The 10,365-nt window shown below is 38.3% G+C and overlaps 1 protein-coding gene across 1 annotated transcript in view; it reads right to left on the bottom strand.

Moving 5' to 3' along the window:
- Positions 1-287: 287 nt before the first annotated feature.
- The window catches only part of LOC132824306 (transcriptional enhancer factor TEF-1), a 145,701-nt gene continuing 135,623 nt past the window's right edge, over positions 288-10,365 (bottom strand). Inside the window, exons 13-14 of the mRNA XM_060838651.1 lie at positions 8,886-9,038; positions 288-8,069 (exon numbers count right to left, since the gene is read on the bottom strand). Of these exons, the coding sequence (XP_060694634.1) occupies positions 7,956-8,069; positions 8,886-9,038 (267 nt within the window). The 3' untranslated portion in view covers positions 288-7,955. The remainder of the gene's footprint in view (positions 8,070-8,885; positions 9,039-10,365) is intronic.

The raw sequence follows: 10,365 nt of genomic DNA, 5'->3' as shown, positions 1-10,365 counted from the left end.
GTTCTGGAATTCTCTCTCTAAATTTCTATGTTCCTCTCTTCTCATTAAAATGTTACTTTACACCTCCTATCCTTGCTAAGTTGGCCTAAAATGCTCTTGTGAAGTGCCTTGGGATATCTTATTACTTTGAAAGGTGCTACATAAATGCACGATGCTGCTGTTAGAGATATATAGGTGTACCCAATCCACATTCAGGTACGAATCAAACAAAGACAAAGAAAAAAAGGCTGGAGTACTTCTGGACAGTAAGAAGAAAAGTGATAACTTATTTTCCTTTTTATTGTTGATTTATACTGTATGAATACAAATACAAAGTTTCTAGAAAGCTACAAAATGTCTACCACTTTTATTAGGAAGGCATTAAAATGTGTTCATTAAAATGTGTCAAACATTTGCTGTAAAGGGCACACAACTTGTGTTTCAGTGATGATCAAATAATTGCACTTAACTGTCATGGATATTTAGGTTATCACACATCTGTACCAAGAAAGCTAAGATACATCCTTTATACAAAGCACCTTTAAAAAATTCTCTGCACACAAACCCTATAAATTTCATATAACTATCCATAGTAATGATGAGTTTACATTGAAGCCAACATTTTAAATGGTTATAACCAAAAAAAGGTACCAGTACCTGCACATTAACAGCAATACAAACATACAGTACAGCTCGCAAGTTTGACATAATCTCCTTCTTTGATAGCTGGTAAGTTAGTGTCCTTGTAAGCAGCTGCAAAGATCATTGGGACATATTTGCAGGAGGGCAAAATACAGGGTAAGGCAAGTGCTTGACGTAAATTAAAAGGACGAACATACCTATCCATGTTTAGCACTAAAGTACTTTATATAAAAAAAACGAACCACAGTATGATGATCAAATATAGCAGAGTTCCCTGTACTGAAATTAATCAGTGAAGACACGAGTTTCACCTTGGAATTCAAGGGATGTGTGACGTTTTAATACTAATTCATTTTTGGGTGGTGCAGACATCAAAAAAGAATTTTATCAAATTTACCAGCTGTATGTGTTATTAAAAGTAACCACTGACCATAGTTCAAAACATCAGTTAAAGCCACAATACCATTTCATACACAATACATACAACACACAAAAATAAGCAAACGTTAAATTCAATGAGTTACTTTATAAATGTGAGCAGACACACATGGCAAGAAACAACTGTTTTCAGAAGGAACTTGTTGATAGGAAAAAAGTGAAAGGCTACTTAGGTTTAAAGGATACTGAACTCCTTTTATTGTCTTAACTCAGGCACATTTTTTTTCTCCCTGGCTAATCTTCACTTGATCATGTCACAGGCCACAACTGCACACAGGCTGCAATGAAACCACTTGCCAATGAGGAGGTAACGGGGCTGCTCTGAAAATTAACAGTTGAGCTGAAATCTGCATATAAATTTGCAGAATACTTGACCACAAAACAAGATACATAGTTCTAATGACCATCTACCATGCATTTTGATTGCACTGGGTCACAAAAGTTAGCGAAACTCACATAAACCATTTCCTAATGCCTCCATACGAAAATAGCCAATTCTACATTCCATTAGCATTTAAAGAACTAAAGTAATCATTCATCACCTTCCCCGCTCCCTCACAATGTGCTACCTTGTCAAAATAGTATAGTGACTAACAGGGTATGTGCACAAATAAGGCTTGTTTTGCATTCTTCAATCATCGAGATCTCAACTACTTGAGTTGTGCACGTGTGCAAGCATCTTTGTGTCAACACGCACAAATATGTCTGAGAGTATGTGTCTTCACGTCTGTGTGCCACTAGTTAAAATTCCTGTGAACAGATATGCTTCTAATTTGAAAAGCCTCACTCAATAGATCTGAAACACAAATGTCATTCCAGACATAGAAAAAGGACTGCAGACCTCCAAGATGCATATAGCTAGTGATTAAATAAAATATTGTTCTGGTTCACGAGAAGGAAACAGCAATGAGGATTTAAAGGTTATTCAAAATTTATCCAAAGAACAGATTCTTAATTTTCAGCTGTTTCTCTTGTACTGTGATCATTTATATTCTGTTAGACAGCTGTTCTAAAGTCATTGTCATAACCACAGTAACTACTGTAGTGTGTAATATGAAACATGTTGGGAAGATAACTCTGTACATTAAGGGTCTCATCTATGCACACTCCTCATAGTGCTTTCCTTCTACAGTAGAAAGGGCTGCAAAAGCTTCCAATCGCATCCTGTGTTTATTCCATATCAGCGATGGGTCAGGGTGGGGGTGAGGGGGGTTCTGTATGGTGCTGGGAGAGAGCAGTTGCTTTTGAGGTTTTCTCTGTTTTTTTGTCCTCTCATGTACAATCCAAAAGACTCAACTCAAAACAGTTGAGGCACAGAGAGGTCCATGCAAGATGGTCCACCTTGTACTCAGACACCCAAATGATAAGAAGCTGTCGAACAGAGCATGCAATATTTCATGAAACCGGTTCTTCTCATGGAAGCACAGAGTTATGATCTGGAATATGATGACCAAAAGGCCAATGGAAGTTCATTCAGTAACTTCTAAAGGAAACTGGAGAAATATGAGCAAGGGAAGGTCTTTCAAAGAAGTGGCCACGGACTGAATGGCTTCCTATCAGGCACTACAACTCTGTGATTCAGAGACCAGACTTTCAGAGGCATGGCCCATTAACACGCTGATGGGAATGAGAACTTCGAAACAACAAGATTTTTGGATATGAAACAGAAAGTTCCAAGTCTCTTTATGTAGCATTCAAGGATCTGAGAAGTTCTGGCATGGGAAAGGAATATTTTTCAAAACTAAGATCTCCAGCACATACATCCGAAGTGGAACATTAAGGACAGGTTTGAGTTGACACTAGTGAAGATGAAATGAGGATATCAAATGATGGATTCTCCCCAAAGCATTCTCACCACTAAATCACAAAGTTGCAGATTCAAGTCCCATCCAGCAACATCAGCACAAAAATTATATGATCAAAGTACATGCAGAGGTGGGTGCTGCCTTGTCACCAAGTCTTCTTTTCTCACAGGATGTGAGAATTGTGACTAAGCTAGCATTTGTTTCCCATCCTTAATTCCCTTTTAGAGAGTGAACTGCTGCCTTCAACCGCTGCAGACCTTCGGAGTAGGTAACACCCATCAGGAGTTTGACTCTGTGACAGTGAAAGAATGGCAACATAGTTCCAAGTCAGGATAAATTAGCTCGGAGGGGAACTTGCAGGAGGTCATGTTCCCACATACCAGATATATTTCTCGGAGATCAGGATTGTTGGTTCCAAAGGTGTTGAAGATTTTTTTTTAAAGTTGCTACAGTGCAACTTGCAGATGCCATACAGAGTTGCCATTGTAAGCCAATGGTGGAATGAATGGTTAAGGTGGATAACAGGGTGTCAGGGACCATAGCTGATCAGCCCTGTATGTTCTGCAGCTACTTGGCTGTTGTTGAAGTCGCAATCGTGCAGAATATTCCACCACTTTCCTGATGTGTTTCTTATTGGAACAGTGTTAAAACTGAAGCCTATCCCTCCTTCTCAGACGGACATAAAGTATTCCATGGCTCAATTCTGAATTCCAGCAGTGGAATTATCCCCAGACCCCTGACCAATACAGATCATTCAGTCAGCATCTTTAAAACAGCTCATCTGGCCTTGGACACATTGCTGTTTGTGGGGAGTTTGTTGACTGCTGCACTTTCTGCATTATAACAGTCACTATATTTTATTACTTTTTGGTTGTAAAGCCCTTTGAGACATTCAGTGGTCAGGAAAAGCACTGGGTAAGTGCATTAAAGTTGTTCTTTCTTTATGCTCAAAGATAGAAAACACTCAGAATATCTGACAAATTGTCAAATATGATACTCTGAATCAGAATTCCCAGCGTTTCTGAGTACATTTCACGTACTCTGGGAAAATGCACTATTCAATCAATAATGGACAATAATTTCCACCATTCCATTGAATTAAGAAAAGCTCAGAGGCAATGCTATAGGGAGGTCTTTAACATGTTGAAGAGTTCATGACGGTCAACATAGATGTTCAATGTTTCCACTTGTGAAAAGTCCAGTATTACAGGAGTGATAAGAATGAAGAACCCACTACCACATGGAGTTAGTTGAAGCGGATAGCGTTGGGGTATTCAGGAGAAGCTAGATAAACAAATGAACGAGAAAAGAATAGAAGAACATGCTGATAGATTTAGAAGATGATGAGTGTGAAGAGGTTTCTGTGAAGCATAAACACATGCACCAATCTATTGGGCTGCCACTGCACTGCAGACTCCATGCATACACTAATAATCATACATCTTCCAACCATAAAACCAAGTCAACACACATCCATCAAGATTCAAGTCACTGCTGTGATGGGTGCGATCTCCAGATGAATATTGACAAAGGCCCATGATCACCAGCACATGGGAAGAACACAAACTACTGCTAAGTAAACCTAGAACTGATGGTTCATGGATACAATAGTCCATTGGTCAGTCAGAAGAGATCCAAAATAATAGTATAAAGTTCAGGAAATTCAGATTCTTACGAGAGAATGGAGAAGCTAGGATTGCTCTCTTTAGAGTGGAGAATGATATGGTGAGATTCAATAGAGGTGCTCAAAATTATGAAGGACCCTGATATATTTATTACCCAATCTGCTCTAGAATTGAATTACTCAAATTCAACAGTGAATTTGGGACAAAATAGTTCACCCAGAGAGTGGACTTTACTCCTACAGGAAGTGATTGAAGAGAATAGACAGGTGTAATGGGCACGTTGGGTAAGTACACAAAGGAGAAAGGAATACCAGGATACGCTAACTGGATGAAATGATGAAAGGTGAAGAAAGCTCGTGTCCGGGAGGAAAACCAACATGGGTTGGTTGTGGCCAAGCATTTGCATTTGTGCTGTATATTCTACAGAATTTTATGTAAAATAAAATTATATTTAATCGGTAGTTATATCAAGTTGGAGGTGAGCACTGTGTATTTCTTAAAAGGATAACTTAATCAGGATCATTTAATCTACAATCCATAGATTTTCCTACCTCCACAACAGGCACTGTATCTATGCAATCTTGATGCTGATACAGTACTGCACAGTTTTATCCAATAATCTTTTCAGGATTTCTCATACAACTGTGAAAATCCATTAAGATTCAAACTTTACAACATACGCTAAAAAAATAAATTACAATAATTTTTTTTTGCTTCCGCTGTACAATTTAACCTCTTTGAAACCATCTTATTTCTCTGAACACACTTCTAAATGTCAACATCAGATTTATTCCATTTCAATTTGCTTGCAATACTCAGCTCAGTAAAAGGCATTAAAGGTGATCACTTATTTATTTCTTATTTGGTTTCTGGTCTGCACACAATTTGTTTTTCATTTGACTGAACAGGTCTTTTCTAGGCTGGAATATCAGAAAACAAAGGCACTTACGTGCTGGAGTGCAGGAAATGTATGAAGATTATTATTTGGTCATTAGTTAGTAAAGGCATGTGACTAAACAGCTGGCTACTCTTGCAATCTGTTCTGTGCTAGTTGGATTCCAAACTCTGAAATAAGATATTTGTTTGACTGAATTAAAAGTGACTGCTCGTCACTGGCATATAGATGGTGTAACAATGTAATGCACTTTAAATAACAACTTTCAAAATACCTTTAAAATGTGTTTGGATCACCAATCACAAGACCAGTACACTGGAAACTACTAAGTGACAAGACATAGCACATAACAGATCTCAAAGCACAAATTCTCCAATTTAAACATGTAGACCGACAGGTGGTCTGTATTTCCCATTGTATGCTATTAAGGCACTGATTAATCTACGCTTTGGCAGCACTGAATTAAAATTATATCAGAAAAAAACGTTACTAATAACGTATTAGAAACTTCCAGCGTAGGAAAGAACTCTCAGCCTCAATAACACCTTATTTGGATTTCACTGATTTCTTACAATGAACCGTGATCACAATTGTGTTTTCCACATACAAGTTTAATTGTGTAAAGACAAAATGCTTTAAAACCATGGCATTTTCTCCTCAAGTCCCTAAAAATGAGCATTTAGTGACTGTGCCACCGCCGAATATTTCAAATTACAGAAGTTCCAAATTAAATTCAAAAGCTTACACGTTAAACTGGTTTGTTTACATGATCGTTACCTTACCTGCCGAGTTAACGTGGAAAATTCACATCTGACATGCAAGTACCAAAGTTCAAACACAAGAAAAACTGAGACAGCCCACAAGAGTATTTCGCACCTCGAAAGGAATCAAGTGCTCAGGACACAGAAGCATTATTAGTCCCCTTGTATGCCTGGATGTGATACTGCTCAATTCTTGCTGTTTCTTTTAGCCCACAGAAACACACCACCAAACCAATCGTCAACTCAAGAACACAAATCACACTGGTTCACTTGCAAGTCTCAAAAAGCGAGCAACCTTACAAACACACATTGGGACCATATTTCTGAGCACTGAACTAACTCCCTGTGGTTTTTCTAAACATTCACTTCTCCCAGATGGAAAAAATACATTTTCTTTTTTCAAAGTAAATTTCCAAACACTATTACAAAATAGAATTATAGAAATGTACTAATACACTGTGCTGTTTTTTTTTCACTTCACAGTATTCTCATCAAAAATTATATGGTCATTGTTTTATTTTGGCATTAGAAAGCCCCCATTTCATCCTGATCCAGGATCTAAAAGAATGCTCCGCCTATCTGTATACAAATATAAATCCCCTGCAAACTATCACCAGGACTGAGCCAAGACTTATTTGTGGGTTGGAAAGGGCTAGGTGGACAAATTCTTGGTTTTTCCTGTGAAAAGTGAACTTTTTTTTATTTTTACATAACAGAACTCAGATTTTAATGTTCACACGAATGTTCTCAAAGCAAACAGCTTGAATGTTCAGAAACTTTTTGTGCGCCTGAACAGTTCCATGTTTACAAACGTTTGGGAAGCTACCCCTAACAAGGCTCTGAAAATAACATCTTTTTTGCTGCAAATAAAAAGTGAAAAACAATTTGTGCACTCTTTGAAGACATTACTGAAGAGTTCTGTCACATCAAGTGGCTGAAACTGGTTGAATCAACCAAAGAATAATTGATATACTTCTGTTGCAGGTCTGCCCTCTCAGTTCTAAAAATGTAGCATCTAACGTCATCTTGAAGATTAATAGGGGGCTTTTACTATAAGTTTTAATTGAATTTTCCATTGAGTTATTGTTGTATGTTACATATCCCAATTTAAATAACATCTTAAAATTAAAGAATTACTTGTGTTTTTGTTTTTATTTTTAAAAAAAGGAACCTGAAAGCAAATAGATCTGGTGACTGTTAAATGACTGACATTCTTTCACAACATTGCAAAACCTGTTGACCTGAAGCCACGAACTTCATCCTGATGCTATCTCCTGCATATTCACATCTTGATAAATATATACCTGTGAATATACCATCTTTGGAAAAAAAAACCTCTTTAAATAAATTATCTTTACATAGGCAGACAGTCATCCGACAGCTAAATGCATTGAGTCTACAATCATTATGTTCTATTTTTTTGTGTTTTCTGCTGCCACAGGAAATCCTGCACTGACTAGACGACACTCCCACAATTACTAAAAGAAATTTTTTTTCAGACATGACAGTCCAATTTTCGTAATGTAGTATCCAACAAACAGGCATTTTTCTTTTAAAAAATGTATTTTGAAGCACATGTAATTCAATATAAAAAGCTATCACAAGGTACCATAATTCACAGCTGTTGATGTACATATACACACACGCTCACACTCACACACATTAAAAAGGCTACCCACATCAAAACTCAGATGTGTTCTTGGTGTATCAATTGATTTGAGGCACTGCCACATATATTGAGGTTTTAAGTCTATTGAGCTGCAGCCGTGTGTTTCTTTTCTCTCCAGAAAGGGAATGAAACTTCCGAGGACTACTCCTTCATAAGCCTATAGGTGTGATGCTGTGCTCCATGCTCACTGGTTGAGACCTCAAAAACACATGCCATGCACAGAAGCGTCTCCTGTGTATCCCTGTTTGTTACAACCTACGACAAACAAACAACAAAACCTTAGCATCTTTATTGCATTATAGAAAACAGAACAGCAATTTTTGTATGAAGGTTAATGTAGTAAAGCACCAAAAGGTGCACCACAGGAGTGTTTTCAGACAAATTTTGACCCTAGTCACAAAAGGAAATGTTAGGACAGGTTCCCAAAGCCGTGTATGATTGTCATTCTTCTGTTCAAATCTGTCCATTTCCTGGATGCTAACCTTTACCAGTAGATTTGAGTCACTCAATTGATTTGAAAATAATTAATTAATCAACTAATCCAATTCTGGCCTTAACTCAAACCCAAATTTTCACTGCTCCACCGTTGGCAGTTTTGGCCTCAGCTGTTTCTCTTATTTATTCACAAGATGGGAGCATTGCTTGCTGAGCCAGTGTTTATTGCCCATCTCTAGTCTTGAAAATTCCAATTGCCCCAGTGCCAAGTCTTTTTTTTGAGTATTCCAGCTTTTCACTACTTGTTATGTGAAAAGCTGCAGTGTACTTCCAATCTAGATCAATCCAGTTCCAAATTTAAGATTGAAAACCATTGCTCCATCTCAATCAGAATTCAATCACTAAAGGAAATAGCTTATTTCTCTCTGGGCTGAAGCAGCCACCTAGGTTTCTACGAGAGGGTTTATTCTGAGGCTAGGATCCCTGCCACGGAATTAATGAATGTCAAATTAAGCATTCACTATTGTATCCACTCAAGACCAGGGCTACAAGACTTCCTCAAGTGTACAATATCAATAAAGGTAACTTCACTAATCAGAGTGTTCTGGAGTTTTAACTTAGCTCAAAAAAACTCACCAACAAAATAGTGAAGTTTTCCAAAACACTGTTCATCATGTACTTTTCTGGTAAGTGTTTAAGCTTGTGAATAAAGTTGATCATATATTCACACATGGGAGAACGGTTTATTCTGTATACAAAGCGTCCATTCTCAAACCTTGCATACTCAGTCTAGAAGAAACGTTGAAAGAAATTATTAATGCAAGAACTTTTGATAAGGTTGCGTCTCCTATAAACCTCGCTCAAATCCAATTGATCAGAAATTTCAAGGATCAGTTTTTCAATGTTACATATAGTTAATGCCTCCATTCAGGCTCCCCTAACTGCTGTGGACAACTACAGAAAAGAAATTCACAAAATAATTAAAGGTGAGAAATGTCACTTGGACTATCAGATGGGTAAAGACCTGATGTGTGGAGGTTGGGTAAAGGACATGGGAGAGCTCAGGCCCTAGATTACCAATTAGTACCTGCAGGGTGCAGATATAGGGCTCTGAAAGGATCAGGATCCCTCAGTGTGGAAGCAGGCCATTTGGTCTATACTGTCCACATCAACCCTCTGAAGAGCATCCTGCCCAGACGTACCCTACATGTCCTATGACTAATCCACCTAAGTTGCACATCTTCAGACTATCTACGAGATACACACTTTAGCCACAACAATGTGTGTATGTAGTGAAAGCAAGAGTTCCAGACTTCTGCGACCTTTTGTTTGAGGAACTACTTCTCAACTTCTCTCATAGATGAGCTGGTTCTGACTTTAAGGTCACATCCCCCATGTCTTACTGACTTACCCACCAGCAGGAAAGGTTTCTTGTTCTACACAGAATTAAGAATATATAACACAGAAATAGGCCTTTTGAGCCAAATGGCCCATGCTGCAACTTTAATTCGACATGAGCCACCTCTGAAACTCACTTTTCCCAAATCCTACAGCTTATTCATTGATTTCTTGCCTGATTAGATTAGATAACCTAGGGTATGGAGACAGGCCATTCAGCCCAACAAGCCCACACTGACCCTCCGAAGAGCAACCCACCCAGACCCATACGCCCACCTTATATTTACCCTGACTATTGCACTTTACACTATGAATAATTTAGCATGGCCAATTCACCTGGTCTGCACGAGGAAACCGGAGCACTCGGAGAAAACCCACGCAGACACGGGGAGAATGCCTGTATGGAGTTTGCAAAGTCATCAGAGGCTGGAATCGAACCCAGGTCATTGGCGCTGTGAGGCAACAGTGCTAACCACTGAGCCACCATGCCTCTTGCACCTCTTCTATTTCCCCTTCCTGTATCTCCCTGTGGTACAAGGTTCATGCTTGCAAGGTTTTCTGGTTAAAGTCTTTTTGCATGAACTGCCTATTAGATTCATTAGTGACTATCTATGCCAATGATTCTTGATTCCATTTTTATGAAACACTTTCACTATGCCTCCTCTATCAAATCTTTTAATACAAATGAATCTTTGCCTAACATTTTGATGCCTGGCCT

Source organism: Hemiscyllium ocellatum, chromosome 18 (assembly GCF_020745735.1).
Source record: "Hemiscyllium ocellatum isolate sHemOce1 chromosome 18, sHemOce1.pat.X.cur, whole genome shotgun sequence".
NCBI lineage: Eukaryota > Metazoa > Chordata > Chondrichthyes > Orectolobiformes > Hemiscylliidae > Hemiscyllium > Hemiscyllium ocellatum.
This window is presented reverse-complemented; position numbering and strand designations above follow the sequence as displayed.